The sequence below is a fragment of the Amblyomma americanum genome, chromosome 5 (genome assembly GCF_052857255.1).
Source record: "Amblyomma americanum isolate KBUSLIRL-KWMA chromosome 5, ASM5285725v1, whole genome shotgun sequence".
Taxonomy (NCBI): Eukaryota; Metazoa; Arthropoda; class Arachnida; order Ixodida; family Ixodidae; genus Amblyomma; species Amblyomma americanum.
Window position 1 is genome coordinate 14,695,715 of NC_135501.1, and position 17,002 is coordinate 14,712,716.

Here is a 17,002-nt window from a genome sequence, read left to right on the forward strand (position 1 = left end):
CCAAAATGTCTTTCTGTTCCCATGTGCTTGTTTTTATGCCATGTGTTGTCAAAAGAGGAATCGTGAACGGTGAGAAATTGCATGTAATTTGCGAATCTGTTCCCACATTTTCTTTTATGTTATTTGACAGCTTATAGATGAAATGTAACTCTGCCATGAAGCTTTCTCGGCACTGCGACGGACGTACCGAGCTTTTGCTCTTGCTTTTTAAAACGTACGAGGTTATCATGTGTAGGGCACCTGCTAAATTGGCCCTAAGCTCTATTTTGTTGTTTTTTTGCTTCCTTGCATTTCTTTGTCCATCACACTTTGTGTTTCTGCCGCACCACTCCTGACGACTGAGGAATAGCTAATTGTGCGGCAGTAATTATACAATTCGTGAACATTTCGTTTAACTCATTGATCCTGAGGTTTTCTAAAACTAAATCTTCTAAGTTGGCTTGTGCTCTAAAAATTTCCCAGACCGCTAAATGCAGCTTCCAACGTCGCGGTTTAGTTGGGATGACTTCTGGTGCAGCTGTCAAACTTATTAATACAGGAAGGTGATCGCTGTCATATGGGTTGTCGATAACGTCCCATTTAAAATCGTGAAAAACAAATGAAGAACTAAAAGACAAATCTAAACAGCTCACTTTGCCCGAGGTTGGAGAGCAGTACGTGGCCTTTTCCGTGTTTAAAAGACATACATTGTTTGTGAGAATACAATCTTCGATTGGGTTTGCCCCCTAGAGTCGCGGCGCTCGCTTCCCCAAAAAGGGGAGCTAGCGTTTAAGTCCCCAACTACCAGATATTGTTCTGGAAGTTCATCTATCAGTTCTGGTAGATCATGGACTGTTAATGTAAAATGTGGAGGAATGTATACGGAATAGGTTGTTAGTGTTTTATAGCTGACGATGCTTACTTCAACGGCCTCAAGTTTTGTACTGAGCTTGAGTTCTTGAGCAGGGACGCCGCTCTGAACGTCAATTGCGACGCCTCCCAAGAGTCGATTAGCTTGCTCGCGATCGCGTCTAAAAGTTTTATAATGTTTCAGGTTATGCACATGTTGTGAATCAAGATTCGTCTCCTGAAGACATAAAACTATGGGTAACAATGACCCTAAAATATGTGTTAGGTCACTGTGATTCTGTATAAGTCCTCTACAATTCCAGTGAATTATAAAAGCCATGTTTATACTTTTAAAAGAACATGAAAGGGGATATACTTATGTGGTGGGCCCGTTATGAAGGGCCTGTCTTTTGTTCGCTCAAGGGAGCTGTTCCGCCGCTGTAAACCGGGCGGACTGCGGGCTATATCTATCACCTCGGCGGAGGTGCTACAGGACCGCAAAGCCGCGGTTGTGTTAGTTTCAGGCCTCTCCCGACGAGGGGAGGTCCTGCGGGATGCCGACCCATGAACCAGCGCTCTCTTCTTTGGCGATGACCAGGCAGCTTTCGCTGGCCCTGCCTGGGGCGTGGTTGGCCCTGCCATAGGCTCTGTGAAAGCGGCCTTGGCAGGTGCCGGAGTGCTGTGTGGTGCTAGGCCCCTGCGCACATCAGCGAAGTTTTGTTTTGCTGTGAAGGAGAATGTGTTTGTAAGCGCAAAACGTCTTCTAGCTTCTTTAAAGGAAATGTTTTCCTTCGTCTTTATGGTGGTTACTTCTTTTTCTTTCTTCAAGAATGCACACGCCCTAGAGTATGCAGCATGGTCTCCTTCACAGTTTGCACATCAGACTGCTGATCATTCGAAGCACATTTCGCGCAAGTTTTGCGACCGCGGCAGCTCTGCGAGCCGTGGCCGCACCTTTAACAATTGAAACATCTTCGGGGGTTATGTATGTATGGTCTTACATTGACTTTCAAATATCCCACGTTGATTGTTTCGGACAAGGTGCTGATGTTGAACGTGGGGGTCATGTGTTTTGTGTCTATTTCCTTATTGTCCGTCCGGATTTTGATTCGGTGGACATCTATGACGTCTTGGTTGGGGAGCCCTTCGAGCAGTTCTTTTTCAGTTATGTGAACAATATCATTTTCAGATATTACGCCTCGGACAGTTTTAAGTTTGCAAAGAACTCACGGAGACCAGGATTTCCCCTATGGACGTTAGGTTGGAGAGCTTAGAGTGTTGAACATTCTCACACAGTTGGAGCAACAATTCGCCGCTGGCCATTTTTGAGAGCTTATAGCTGACCTAAGGTTTCAATCAAGCGCCTTGAGACTAGGAAGGGGGATAATATTCTTGCCTGTTTATCTTGTTCTTCACTGTGGATCACGTGATATTTGGGGAAAGTTACTTTCCTTTTTTGGAAGAAGTCTGCCTCGTTCCGCCCTCTTTTGAGAGATCGAGCAGGTTTTGAAAGTAGGGGAGCCATAAAAAAGAATTTCTGTCATGGTGCCAGCCACCCACCACGGAGTCCAATTAGTAGACGGGACAGGAACTTGAAAGCAAGTTCTGCCCACGCCAGCTGTACACCTCAACTATAGCCAAATATGACGCAACTCAGGGTAGTTCGTCCCACAAGGATAACCCTCGCCGCCAGGAAAAATGGAAAAACCAAGAAGAGAGTAGGAGGTAGGAGAGTTGTGAGAAAGAGATTGGAAAGTGAAAGATGGAGGGGAGGATAGGAAATAAGCGACTGCCGATTCCCCCCGGTCGGGTCAAGCCGGAGGTGCCGTCTACAGGAAGCTGGGGCCAAAGTTGTGTGTTGCCTCCGCCGAGGGGCCTTAATGGTCCAAACGCTCAGCATCGGCTCAGCCACCAGGAACCTCTTTTCCCCGGACATGGCGATGTCACGCACGGCTAGGCGCGGGTGCTCGGGTCCGTGGTGATGCACTGTTCACCATCGTCCCTTGCGGGGATGTCCCTGTGGATGCTGTGGAACACGTGGTGTCGCCACTCACCAACGCCTGCAACCTGCAGACGCCCCCCTGCGTGGATAAGGTACTCTTGCACAGGATGTCTAGTGAATCCCAAAAACACCCTCTCTGGCATTGGGCGGTCTTCCCCGAATGTGAGAATCACGTAGTATACGGGACGGGATTCGACCGCTCCATCCTCTTGACGCCGATGCATAGTCTGTCGGCGTGCTGAGATCACTTCGGCATCCCCCAGAAATTCTAGAAGTTGCTCATCGCTCTACTGGAGAAGTACGTGGCGGATTTTACCAACGTTTCTTGTGAAGGACTCCGGAATGGAAGGACTGGCACCTAATCCAGCCACTTCAGATAACAGCAACAGACGCTTAACTGATGCTAAGGAATTAAACACGTGCAGAGAAGCTGGCATCTCTATTTGCCCAGAATGACGTAACTTTCTCCTTTGCGGCAGAAACAATTTCTGACGAAACTCTGTTTCGGTTCACGTGCCAAAAGCTTTGGCCCTCTTGAGTCGGACGGAACCCTGTAGTAATCCTATCCGGTCGCTTTGTCTTGTAGGAGACCAGAGTAAACGGAGCTTCATTACACTCTATATCCTCCGGCTCGCTCTGCACATCCTCTGATGTGCTCTCACTATAATTGGCAATTTCCTGTAGGCGACGTTTTTTGTTCTCCACATCATCATCTTCTGCAGGAGGATGCGTTGTCATAGCTTCCGCTCCGTCAATCACCGGTAATGGTGGCATGAGGAGGTTATTCACCACATGTTGGCCAGCCGGCGCTTGACTATACCCAGGAATAGCATTCATTATGCCAAGGATAGCCCTCAAAGCATGAGGCTGGGGAGACGGGGGGGGGGGGGGGGGGGGTTGGTCTCCAACCACCGCGGTGGCTGCGGAAGAGCGAAATCAAAAAGAGAGCACTCCGTACGTTGCAATCGACGTACCGCAATCCCGCCGGGACTCCTGCTGGCCACACGAGGGCCAGTGGGCTCACGAAACGGCGGTGTTACGTATTCTACGGCTAGGCGCCGAGGGCGGCAGGACGACCGGCCCAAGGAACAGACGACCCACGCAGCGCCAGGAAGACAATGACCTTTATTCATTCGGCGACGCGCTTTTTGAGCGCTAAGCAGCCAATCAGGGAGTGGCAAAAGAAAGGAATATATCGTGGCAAGCGGGGCAAGCTTCTCTGGAGATTACAACGGAGAGTGCGACCAGCACCGCGAATGTCCTTGCGCTTGGAAAAGACGTGGTGCTCGGTGGCACAGGCGGGCAAGTTGAGCTGGACATCAGAGTAATGGTGGAGAAGGCACCAAGCGTTTTCAGGCTCGATCAACAGGCCCGTGGAGAGGGGTTCAGACGTCCAGGAGGAGGTGACGCTCATATTTAGCACTGCTCGCCGAGTGCCGGAAGGCTGCCGAGCACGTAGCGACAGGGAGCGGGCCGCAGACCTCTGGCGTAGGGTTCATCCGTCAGCCGGCACGATAGGATCTGAAGTGGCATAGGGAACGAGCGAAAGAGACGCAGTAACAACGCCAGAGGGAACCTCGCGCCCAAGTTTAGGAAAGCCCGGCAGTTGAATTAACTGGGAGCAGAACACGCGAAAACTGAACACGAGAATGAAAACACTTGCATTTACTGGCATGCACACGAGAAAAAACAAATAAAGAAAAAGGAAACTAGGGAATGCGGCTAAGGCAGTCAGCATTGACATGACGTTTGCCTTTCTTGTGCCGCACTAGAAAATCGAACTGTTGAAGCGCTAGACTCCCCCTCATGAAGCGACCATTTTTTTGACATTTGGTTTAAGCACACAAAGGGGGAATGATCGGTTTCAAAAATAAAGGAAGAACCTTTCAAGTAACATGAGAGCTTTTCGAGAGCCCACACTAAGCAAGCGCATTCTTTTTCTGTTGTGCTGTAGGCTTGCTCGCGTGACGTTACCTTTCGACTTGCGTAGACAACAGGGTGCTCCTCGCCTTTTTCGTTCACCTGACTTAAAGCAACGCCCATTCCGTGGTCACTGGCGTCACACTGAACTAAGAAAGGGAGAGAGTAATCTTGTGCCCCGAGAACTGGTGCGCTGACAAGAATCTTTTTAATCGCAGCAAATGCGTCTTTACGCGCCGTATTCCAACGCACAATAGTAGGCTCGGTCTTGCGCAGAGCATCTTTAAGAAGACTAGCGATATGTGCGAAGTTTGGAATGTAGCTTCTGTAATAGTCAGCTAAACCCAAAAAGGAACTCAAGTTAGTCTTTGATTTTGGCAAATGAAAGCTAGCGATGGCCCCAACTTTTAATTCGGAAGGGCGTCGCTTCCCTTGGCCAATAACGTGCCCCAAGTAGTGGACTTCAGTGTTTGTAAGACAGCATTTGCTCAGTTTGAGAGTCAACCCTGCTTCGCGGATTCGACGGAATACCTGCTGCAGATGGTCAAAATGCTGTTTCCAAGTGCTCGAGAAAACAGCGATGTCACCGAGGTAGGGCGCAGCGAAAGACTCGGTGCCTGTGAGTACTTGATTCATTAGTTTTGAAAATACGAACGGTGCATTCTTGAGGCCAAAAGTGAGCACCAGAGGGCGATATGTGCCTTTCGGAGTCATGAAAGCGGCGAGCTTACTGGCATTCTCCGTCAGTGGCACTTGCCAGAAGCCGCGTACCATATCTAACGTAGAAATGTACTGTGCCGCGGAAACTTTCTCGATCAAGGCTTCAACATTAGGAATGGGAAACGTCTTCGTTTTTGTTATCGCATTCAGCTTGCGATAGTCAATACATGGTCTGGCTTCCTTGCCCGGACTTTCTACGATAAACATCGGTGACACGTATTCGCTTTCCCCTGGCACAATTAGACCCAGTGTCAGCATGTTCTGAACGGAATCGTTCAAGAGCTTCTCATGACGGGGCGAAAATCTGTGCATCCTTGTACGGAAGGGTTGGTCAGATGTCAACTCAATGTCGTGTTCCACAAGGTTTGTCCTACCGGGATAGGGACTGAACAAATTGCTGAAGTTGTGTACAAGCTCTTCTAACTCCTTTCTTTGCTCGATTGTCAAAGAAGCTTTTTAGCGACAGATTCGAGTATTTCTTCTGTTGACGGGGAAGAGCAAGGGGTCGGTACTAGAGCGACTGGAACATTTATTTCCTCTGGTTCGTTTAGGACGATGCTCAGCGTGTCCATACGTTCGATAAATGGCTTCATTAAATTGCAGTGGTAGATTGTCACGTCGTTGCGCTTACCGGGCGTCGTTACCAGGTAATTGGTGTCTGAAAGCTTTTGCTTAACCGCGACCGGGCCATCCCATGCTACTTCCAGTTTGTTGACGAGATCTAAAAACCTAATGTTGCTGCGCTCTGGTCGTTCATGGGTGAAACTGAAGGCATTAGAGCATGGCCTAAAACAGTCCAAAATGTTGGCAGCTACATCCTGTAGATTGTCATTAGGTGAAACATTTAAAAATACCAAAAACTTATCAACATACCTGAAAACCTTCGTTACACGGTTCTTTTTCATTCTTTCTTTTAGTATGGTGTCGAAAGGAGTGAGGTAGGTGTGGGTTAAAATTGGTGCTACACTACAACCTATGCAAACACCTTTCTTTTGCGCATACTTGTCACCATTAAACTCAATTATTGTCGCGTATATGTAGGCCTTGAGAAGTTCCAAAAAAACCCCGACAGAACATCCACATATGCAAGAGTGGATGTTTATGTGTCAGGATCCATATACGTTTTATAACCGCACCGCACCGGATCCTGCAATGAGGTGCCGCACCTGCCTGGAAAATAAACGTGTAACGAATGTTTTCAGGTATGTTGATGACTTTTTGGTATTTTTAAAAGTTTCACCGAATGACATTCGACAGGATGTAGCTGCCAACAATTTGGACATCTGTAGGTCACGCTCTAATTCCTTGAGTTTCACCCATGAACTACCAGACGGCAACACCATTAGGTTTTTAGATCTCGTCCTAACCTATCATAACAATGGGCTTTAGTTGGACCTATGCTCCGCGAACAAAGAAGGCCTTGTTACCACGCAGTTCTTGCCATTCTAAGCTAACCAAGGGAAGTATAGCCAGCCTCTGTCTTAAAAACGCGTTGAAGAAAAGCTGTTATCACTCCTTGCAAGATAGTTTTCTACAACAACAGCAACGTTTGAACGAAGCGGAGTTCCCTGTGCACATAATAATTGGCACTTCCGAAAAGCTCCTGAAGACAGCTGAGGCGAAACAGATGGAGCCGGCAGATAAAGAGAGAAGGGAAAATTGTGAAGTCATGCCTTAGGTACATTCAGTTTCGCACAGCATCAAGAAGTCGCCAATCGTCAAAGTGTTGAAGTTGTATTTTCCGCGCACGTAAGCTATCTATTTTGGGCAGTCGCATTAGTAATATCAAAAATTCGCAGTGCACTGTAAATCACGAGATTAAGTACGCTCCCGATGCAACGCAAATCGTTTATTGTTTGGCTTTATCTTGAGCAAAAATATACGTGGGCCAAACGGGACAGTGCGTGCACGTTCGGCCACGACAACATGAAAGGTCCGTGCCTTCTCAAAAGAGGAAAAATTTGCCGAAACACTGCCGAGAGCATAGATTAAGGACACCGCCATTCTATGTAGGGGCAAAACAAAAAGCCAACGCGATATTTAGCAGGCGTATCACATCATCAAATACGGAGACAATTGTTTTAGTAACACGTCTGTGATATTGCATAAAAAGGATATCGTTGCTTAAACTTTTTGGAGAGCCTGAAAATAACTTGGCGTGCAGTGACGGGCATTTTTATTTTCATTTTCATTTTTGTTTTTCCATAGATGTAATGTATGCTGTGCGCATTTGGTGGTACTTTGATGAAAGGATTTTTTTGTCTGTGTGTTTCCTGCGAAAAAAAATCAGTTGCAAGTCCAGCGTCGTTCTGTATCCCTTTCTGTGTCTACGTCCTTCCGCTGGTTTTTTCCTTACAACTATGAACCAACTGGCCCAGCTATCTACCCTACTGAAATAATAGAGACTTTAAATGATGGTGACCTTTACCAACCTGGAGAAAACGCTTTGAGATCACTGCGGCGACCCGCATTGGAGAAGTGCGAAAGCGTGCGGTACTTCTATGTATGGACATTTATTTTTTTATTTATTTGAAAATACTGGGCCCCATTCTAGGGGCTTTAGCAGGAGTGGGTACATAAGATGTGGTACAATTACACGCATGCAGTGAAGTCATCAGATGTGACGTCATGGCACTTTCTAGAAGGCGGGTTTTATCCAAGACGCCAGTACGCGTTCCATGACATCATTTGGTGACATTCATGTGCGATTGCCACTTGCGTGGCTGTTGTGCCGTATACATGTTATGCCGACGTCCGTGACTATTGTGACGTCAGAGTGTAAGTTATATGTTTAATTAACTAACTAGAACTCATCAACCAAATTTTTCCCTCAGCAAGATCTCATCACACACTAATGCAATAAACCATTACAAAAACTTTTTTAGATAGTCTGTAGACTGTCCACAAACTTCTATCCATAAAACCTATAGACTTACAATAAACAAACCCTAGAGAACAGTCTAGAGACAATACAAATCCTATAGACAGTCTATAAACAATATATTGATTTATGGGCATACACTTTAAGTAGCTTTTTTTCTGTAGACTGTCTAGAGACTATAAATAGACAAAAATAAATATCGATAGGAGGGCAATAGAGCGTATAATAAGGCTATAGACGCATTATCTTTCACAGAACGACGTAATCGTGCGGACAATTTTTGGGGACACGGAACGTAGCCTAGTAATGCGTGCGCATTAATAAAATGACTACTGCTGCAACTGGGCTTCGAACGCGCTGCAGCGCGAACAGATCAGCTTCGCTGGCCACAGCACGAGACCACCGTGCTATCGCCGAAGCGTATAACGCCTCGTGTTAAACTGCAACACACTTCCGCGCTGTGCATTGCACGCCGTTATCTTCTTCAACTTCCATCTGTGTGCAAGTCAAGAAAGGAAAGGAAACGCGCTTTCAATCACGCTTAGAGGTACGTGGCTTTGGTGTCCACCTCCAAAAACCTGGCTGCTTTCCTACAATATTCAGTGGTGAGCAATGCTAAACCGCCTGCAATAATTTTCCATCCCTGTCCGCGACTTTTTTTAACTTTTCCATAAAAGTATAAACAATTACAAAATATTTCAACTTTAGAAAACAAAGGAAGTTTTCAGGTGCTTATGAAATCTCATACTTAGTTGGCACAATCTAAGCACATAAATTCCAAATAAATGATGGGTGGACACTAATTGCAACGGAGACGAAGGAGACTACATTATTGGTCAGCGTCCTTGAGGGCATTTCGACTTTAAGAGCATGCAGGCATTCAACAGAATAGCACATACATTTTAAAGGGTGTTACCTCCTCAAATAAACACTACTATGTGTGCAAAAGGAACGTTTAAAGTGCGCTTGTAGAAGAGAGCTTACCAGAAGTAAAGAGCATGAGATTGTTGAAAAGAAAATTGATTGTTTTCACACACTTCATGTATAGCATTAAAAATCGCTGTACTCTCACCCGCCGAAATATTCATTTTGACGTCTCGATGTTTGACGTTGTGTCGTGAACATCAGAAAAGCACCTCGTTGGTGGCCCGAGCGCTGAGCGAGATTATGACCACAGATGTGCAGCCCCTTCTTTCCTTCATTTTGTTAAGCTCAAGAAATGCAAGAAAAAACATGTAAGCGGAGGCAGACTCGCCTGTAGAAGGCACGCGGCCCTGCACCGCGCCGTGTCCAGGCGGGTGACGGCGAGCAACGGCTCCGCATCCTCCTCGTCGATGCGGGGCCCGACGGCGCCGGACGCATCACGGAGCGCCTGCACGGTCACCACCGCCTCCAGCGCCAGCAGCAAGAAAGCGCATGCCGCGACGGCGTCCGGCCACGTCGTCACCACGCTCTTGGCGCTCATCGGGAGCAGCGGGACAACTCCCCTCGGAGCCGGGATCCTATTCGGGTGACAGCGGCGGTGATCTCTGCCTGAGGCGCGTGCGGCATTCTCCAACGGGACGCTTACAACTGCGTCCGTCGTATTGGAGCAGCGTCATTCGCGTAACTGGCAGCTCGCCTGTCGGGGGAAGTTCATTTGCCTAAAGTTGGCTGTCCGCAGAGCTCTCCTCTCTCGCATCCCCTTTCCCTTTCAGCTCCCTCTTTCTGAAGTATTCCTCCGCTGCTTCGTGACTGCAAACGCTGCACTGAACAACTTGGTGCACGTCGGTGCGCGAAGGAGGGAGAGTGCCGACTGCCTCCTCGCTACGACGCCAACCGTCGGGCGCCAGGGCGACGCCGATTCGAAAATCAATGATCCTCTCGTCCCTTTCGCTCCCTCCCTTTCGGCTCGCTACGTGGCCACAGCCGGCCGGGGAAGGGCAATGTTTCCCTCGCCATTCGCGTGGAGTTTACCCGGAGAACGATCGCCGGCCTAGTTCGCGCAACGGCTCCTTCAAATGGCTCCTGGAAAGCGGCCGCCGGCTACTTTGACGCGGCTGATTGTGCTTGCGAAGGGATAATTTTCCTGGAACGAGCCAGGTAGAAGTGCGCGGGGCTGGTCACGAAATTTTGACAAGCGGCACTCCGATTTGCTTCGCGGTCGTTTCGCTTCGGGGGAAATGCACGTGAGTCGTCGGCCAAGCTTCGAATGCTGCGAGAGCCGGGTGGCTGGCAGGAATAAGGTTGTGAGTGTAAAGAGGATATTTCTGCAATGAATGAAAACGTTTCTTCTGAGTATGAGTACCGAGAAGTCATCAGAAAATGAATGTAACCTGAAAGCGCCCCTGGTTCGATACGGATAAGGCAAGCCTGTTGCGCGATAGGTGATTTCGGTGACTTTCTCTGCGGGCAGCGCTGTTATTCGCTCAAGAGCTTTCACTTGTAAAGCGAGAGTAATTCGGAAATTAATGTCTCAACGAAACCACCATTTCACCTCCTAGGTAAGTGCAGAATGACGAGTGATGTACAGAAGGGTTTTGAGGCGGGCTAGTTGGTAAATTTCGTTCATGATTGAACTGCGCGAAAGAAACGGGGACCAAGAAGAAACACGTACACACACACAGCGCAGACTTCCAACTTTTAATTCGAAAAACGCCTCAAGCATTCCTTTTTTGCACACCTAATCACCACATGACAAAGCCAGGAACCAACACAGCAGATAAGTTTAACAATTCGAAAAGGCGCAACTTTTTTTTTTAACACAGGCTACCTTGCATTCGCGAATCTTTCGAAAAGGAAAAAAGACACGCTACTTCTTGGTCTCCCCCACTCCCATATAGATCCATAAGGGCGAATTATTTCAGACCCCGAAATGTTGCACTGAGTCTAGTCGGTGTAACATTACTATGGTCAAGAAGTGCATACGCTGATTAGACATTAACAAAACAGCACAAGGGGGCGCCTGTAGCTCACGCACCGAGGCGCAACCAAAAACCGGGAGCACAGAGCACCTGGCTGCACTTGGCTTTCTAAACTTCGCGCGCTCCCTTTCGTTGTTCTTTCAATTTCTAAGCGGCGCATAAACTTCATCAACGTAATTTTTATATTCACCGCACCACAGCGTGAGTTGTCACACTGTCTACGTGATGCAGCTCCATAAATTATTTATTCTTTAGAATTTGTCACATGCTGCTGGTGTGGCTGTCTTCGTTATAGCCCTCGTTATATTTTTGCGGGCTCAACCTCCGTTTCCCTTGCGCACAGAACGTATGATTCAGTTAAAAAGCGGCATTGTTTTCAAAAGCAAGATTCATCATCATCATCTTCTTCATCATCATCATCAGCCTTACTACACCCACTGCAGGGCAAAGGCCTCTCCCCTGTCTCTCCAATTAACCCTATACTTTGCCAGCTGCATCCACCTGCGGAGGTCTCCCAGGAAGGCAACCGCGGCCACATTTATTGAGGGCTGTCGGAGAGGAAACAGCAGCGGAGCAGCGGCGGCAGCGTCTGGCCCTGGCCAAGGTAACGAGCGTTCTCCCCGGTGCGTGCTGAGTGCACTCTCGTCCTTTTCGGAATCACGCGCACTGCCAGCCACGCGGGGCGCTACAGGGCTCCCCCCGTAGACGATCAGTCGATATGAGTTAAGAGTCGTGCAGGCCGGCCGGGGTCCGAAGGCGAGGCTCAGGCGATCGACTCTGGCTGTGGCGTTGAGGCCGAACTTTCGGAGGGCGTCGAGGTACGCGGAGGGGTAGGTGAATAACATTGGTCAGCCGGGTCAGCCTGCGAAGTACACCCAGTGCCGGTGGGTCAGGTGCAGCAGCTGATGGCCGGCCCAGGAGGGGTGGTACTGCAGATGGAGCTAGGTGTGCTGCGGGTCGCGAGATTAGCGCAGATGATGCCCGGTCGAGATGCCCGGTACCCATAGGGGAGGCTACGGCAGGCGCAGCGAGATTGCAGGCAGGGGAGTGGCTGTGCTGGACTGCTCGGGGCTGCTGGGACACGCTCACAGCCAGCCTCGGAGGGATTGGCTTAAACGTGACGGGCGCCGAGCCGTGCACGTAGGAGGACGCCGGCGAGGCAGCGGCAATCGGAGGCGCCTGGAGAGGCGAAGCTGCCGGGAGGGTCTGGGCCGCTGGGAGGGCCGAGACCGCCAGGATGGCTGGGGGCGCTGAGTGTGCCGAGGCTACCGAGAGGACTGGGGCCGTCAGGAAAGCCGGGGCCGTCGGGATGCCAAGGGGCGGCGGGACGACAGGCACCGGTTCAGCGTCGTTGTTCGGCAAAATAAGGCGGGTGACTATCACCATGCTTTGTGCCGCTGTCACCGGTTTTGCCTTCTCATCCTGCTTCATGGGATGTTTGGAGCGTTGGGGAACTTTGCAGGGTCTGAGGCTATGCTGGGGCTTGGCCGAGAGCTCGTGAGAATCAGCCGGCCGCGGCTGCGACAGTGCTGCAGAGGCCTGTTGCGCCGAGCCAGACGGAGGTGCCGGAAAACGCGACTCGCAGACAGACACAGAGCGGTCCTTAGTGTCCGGAGGCTTTGGCAAGAACGGAAATGGTGGGCGAGGTGGTGGGGACTGGGCCGAATGAATCTCTGGATGGGCACTGCTGCAATGGGGCGCGTCCAAAGAAGCGGAGAAGGCAGGTGTGGGAGTAGGAGTTGCGGAAACGCGGATGGTGAGCCTACCTCGTGAGTCGTGACGATGGACAGCGGGGCCGGAGATGCTGAGCTGGAGTGGTGTGGAGGCGGACAGGGGCTGCCGAGGCGGGCAGTGTTGTGGCGAAGGCGGCGTGGGCTAGAGTGAGGCTGTTGCTGCGCCAGCTGCTGGCGGCGGCGACAGCGGGTCTGCAGAGTCGTAGACAGTCAGAGGGCAGTAGGAGACGCCGAAGTCCGCAGAATGGCAGCGTGCTGCTCGTCGTACGGCCGGCAGCCCAAGGCAGGGCAGACGAGCCGGCGCAGCAGGTCGGACGGGTGGATATCGCAGAGGACGGCGTGTTTGAACGGCTGGATGGTGATGCCTTTCAGGTACAGCGCCGCCTCGAATTGAGCGAACCACCCGCCGACGTCTTGAGGCCGGAACGCCGGAAGCGGCGGGTCGAAGGCTGGGTTCTGCCAGTAAGCCATCCAGGAACGCAGCTGAGGCAGAAGGTGCGGCTCGACGGGTCACCACAATGTGGAGGTCGCCCAGGAAGACAACCGCGGCCACATTTATTGAGGGCTGTCGGAGAGGAGACAGCAGCGGAGCAGCGGCGGCAGCGTCTGGCCCTGGCCAAGGTCACGAGCGTTCTCTCCCGGTGCGTGCTGAGTGCACTCTCGTCCTTTTCGGAATCACGCGCACTGCCAGCCACGCGGGGCGCTACACACCCTTTGCCTGCAAACTTCTTAATCTCATCCGCCCACCTAACCTTCTGCCGCCCCCTGCTACGCTTACTTTCTCTTGGAACCCACTCCGTTACCCTTAAGGACCAGCGGTTATCTTGCCTTCGCATTACATGCCCTGCCCAAGCCCATTTCTTTCTCTTGATTTCGACTAGGATGTCATTAACCCGCGTTTGTTCCCTCACCCACTCTGCCCGCTTCCGGTCTCTTAACGTTATTACTGTCTCTTAAGTATTACTGTCTTCCCATGGGTGTATTAGAAATCAGATTGGTGCTTTTAAAAGGGTACCCGCCGCGGTGGCTCAGTGGTTAGAGCGCTCGACTACTGATACGGAGTTCCCGGGATCGAACCAGACCGCGGCGGCTGCGTTTTTATGGAGGAAAAACGCTAAGGCACCCGTGTGCTGTGCGATGTCAGTGTACGTTAAAGATCCCCACGTGGTCGAAATTATTCCGGATCCCTCCACTACGGCACCTCTTTCTTCCTTTCTTCTTTCACTCCCTCCTTTATCCCTTCCCTTACTGCGCGGTTCAGGTGTACAACGATATATGAGACAGATACTGCGGCATTTCCTTTCCCCAAAAAGCCAATTATTATTATTTATGCTTTTAAAAGGTTATATACTATGGGCCCCTTTAAGGCCATGGTATTTATATTTTTGTTATTTACGTGCATAAGTGCCGCTAAATAAATATGTGAACAAGAAATTAGATGTGGCCTTAAAAACAAAATGAAAACACTTTTACGCAAAACTGATATTCACCGCCGCTGCAGTTAACCGCTCGCAAACTTGCAAAAAAATTTCTAAGCAGGTCGCAGTCGTGATAACTGAATCTAAAAAAAATTCAGGGAGCACTTTGTTAACCGAGAGTGCGGTGAGGCGAAAGCCTTTAGCGCAGTGTTGCTGCTTTTTCCACTGATCTGTGGTTAGGACGCTAATTAAGTACGCAATTGTTGTGAATCTTATATGCTGGAGACTGTGGAGGGCATTTGGCAGGCATCCATTTGATTCGATGCCTTTCTGCAAACACTTTCCATCGTCCTAGGCAAGGAGAAATGAATATGCGTTGGTAGGAAGCAGCGTAGTCGTTAGCGCGCTGAGCTGTAGAGAGGAAGGATAATGGTTCGAATCCAATCGTGCAAAAAAGGTCTTTTTTATCGAGTTGGAGTGTCACGGACGGACGGACGAACGGACGGACACCGAGGGTATGAGCCATTCAAGAGTTTTGCCTTAATAAAGCGGTGAGTGGTCACTATAGAAAGGGATGTTTTTGCTGCATGAAGCGAAACTTGAATGATACTGTCATATTTGTACTGTTTGTTCACGCCGCCGGCACTCGGCTTGATCATTCTCTTTGTGACGCCAGATGCGACGAGACTTCTATGGTGTAATCGCAGCCTTGCACAACTGGCCCAGGTTCTTCGAGACATTTGCAGCTGCTTTGGCACCTTATCTCGATGATTCCTTCCCGGATTTATTAAGTGAGAGCGGCATGCCTTCTGTTCGACAACCGCCGAGCACGCTTGCTGCTATCGCCGTTGCAGGGTCAATTTGTGGGCGGGCGTAAGTCGAATAAGCAGTTTTTTTTTTTTGAAGCCTTTTCGCCGTCTTCCTGGTTTTGCCAGATTGCCGGCATTACTAAGTGAAAATAAGTAACAAGGAAAATACGGGGTTCTGACCAAAACCGTGGGGTGTAATTCTTTGGTGTAGTTTAAATAATATATGTACCTTAATTTCCTAACTACAGTCCGCACCAGGCGTATAGTCCGCAGGAACGAATTTCGGCTGATAATAGGTGCTTAGAATGCCCGCAAATAGTATACATTTTCCAAACAAGCATTTTATCGTCACGAAGCAAAACGGCGCGTTTTGTTAGACCGCATGTACTTTTACTTATATTCATAACGTTTCGGGCATGTGCTCACAAATTCAAGCACAGGAAAGTGGCCACTCTTCGCTACCGCATCAGCATTTGCTTACATATCAAAGTTTTATTCATATCGGAGCTGATTTCGCTATGCTATTTAGGACGGTAGCATGTCGCAGGCGTCCAATCTGGGCCCGATTTTTTTCCTTTTATAGCCTCCGGTACGCTTCTCTGGCTGTGACAAACAATCTGAAAAGTAAAATCATGTGTATTCAGCACACACTGGCAGTCCACATAAAAGAAAAGTTCAGCTTTTAAACATATATAATGCTGGGACTATAAGACGGAAATTACTGTATTATGGAAGTTTTCAAATAATATGGTCTTTCCAATCAATAGTGGGAGAACTGTTTACTATACAATTAGGCTTGAACAACGGTTTAGAATGTTGTTAAACGTTTTCGACAGGTTCATGAATATGGAGTCAAGATTATTTTTAATCCGCGGTAAAAAGAAAGCTGGCTGTTAACCATGACAATTATTTATTTGTATAACGTTGCAGAATCATTATATTTATGTTTTTAGAACTTGCATGTCTTTAAATGATCACAAACTGAACAAGGGGGTGGAAAGCCTCTGTGTTCTTGCCAACGTTTCGACATGAGGACTTGTCTTCGCCTGGACAAAGGGTTCATCAATGCGGGGTTTAAATAGGCTCTTCACACCGAGGAGGAAGGCGCGGGGAGCGGAAGGAAGGTGTGAAGTGGGAAGGGTGCTGGAAGGGTAGGGTGAACCCTGTCCAAGCGTGGTGGCTGTTAAGGATTATTGACCGGTTGACCTGCAAAAGTAAAAAAAACAGAAAGGCCGCATCGGCAGAAAGGAATCTTGGCGAGTGGAGCGTGGAGAGGTAGCAAGCGTGGGTTAGAAAGGCTGTGTGTCTAGCTGCGATTGGTGGCTTGGTAGGACTGGCTGTGTTGACTTGAAAAACTAAGATAAAAGAATTAGCCGCCATGGCGGAACGAAATACCGAAAAAATATGAAGAAAGAAGAGAAAACACGGGGGCCAATTCAGAGAAAGCATGAAAGGAAAGGGGGGGGGGGAGGGGCAGGAAGGAATGCAGAACCAAGGGTTCCTGAGAAATTATAGCAAGAGATGCAGGAAATAAAGGAAAAATTGAACAAATAGAGAAAAAATGGCAATTAATGTGTGGATTACTTTTTTTTTGTTACAGACACCTGCAGCGCCGGAAGGCATTATCACAAGGGGGGATACACAATAACTTCTACTCGTTTTGTCGAAAGTACCACAGAAAACAAATACAATGACGCAACTAATATTAGATGAGGAAAAGCATGTAATGAAGGAGGACAACCGCGCTCCATAAATAGAGCGACACTAATGAAATGAAAGACACGCTCA

General features: G+C 49.0%; 1 protein-coding gene across 3 annotated transcripts in view; it reads right to left on the reverse strand.

Moving 5' to 3' along the window:
- Positions 1 to 10,151, reverse strand: part of LOC144132301 (uncharacterized) — a 429,694-nt gene extending 419,543 nt beyond the window's left edge. For all 3 annotated transcript variants that reach the window (XM_077664613.1, XM_077664612.1, XM_077664611.1), the window contains exon 1: positions 9,607 to 10,151. In XM_077664613.1, the coding sequence (XP_077520739.1) occupies positions 9,607 to 9,816 (210 nt within the window). In that variant the 5' untranslated portion in view covers positions 9,817 to 10,151. The remainder of the gene's footprint in view (positions 1 to 9,606) is intronic.
- Positions 10,152 to 17,002: the final 6,851 nt, after the last annotated feature.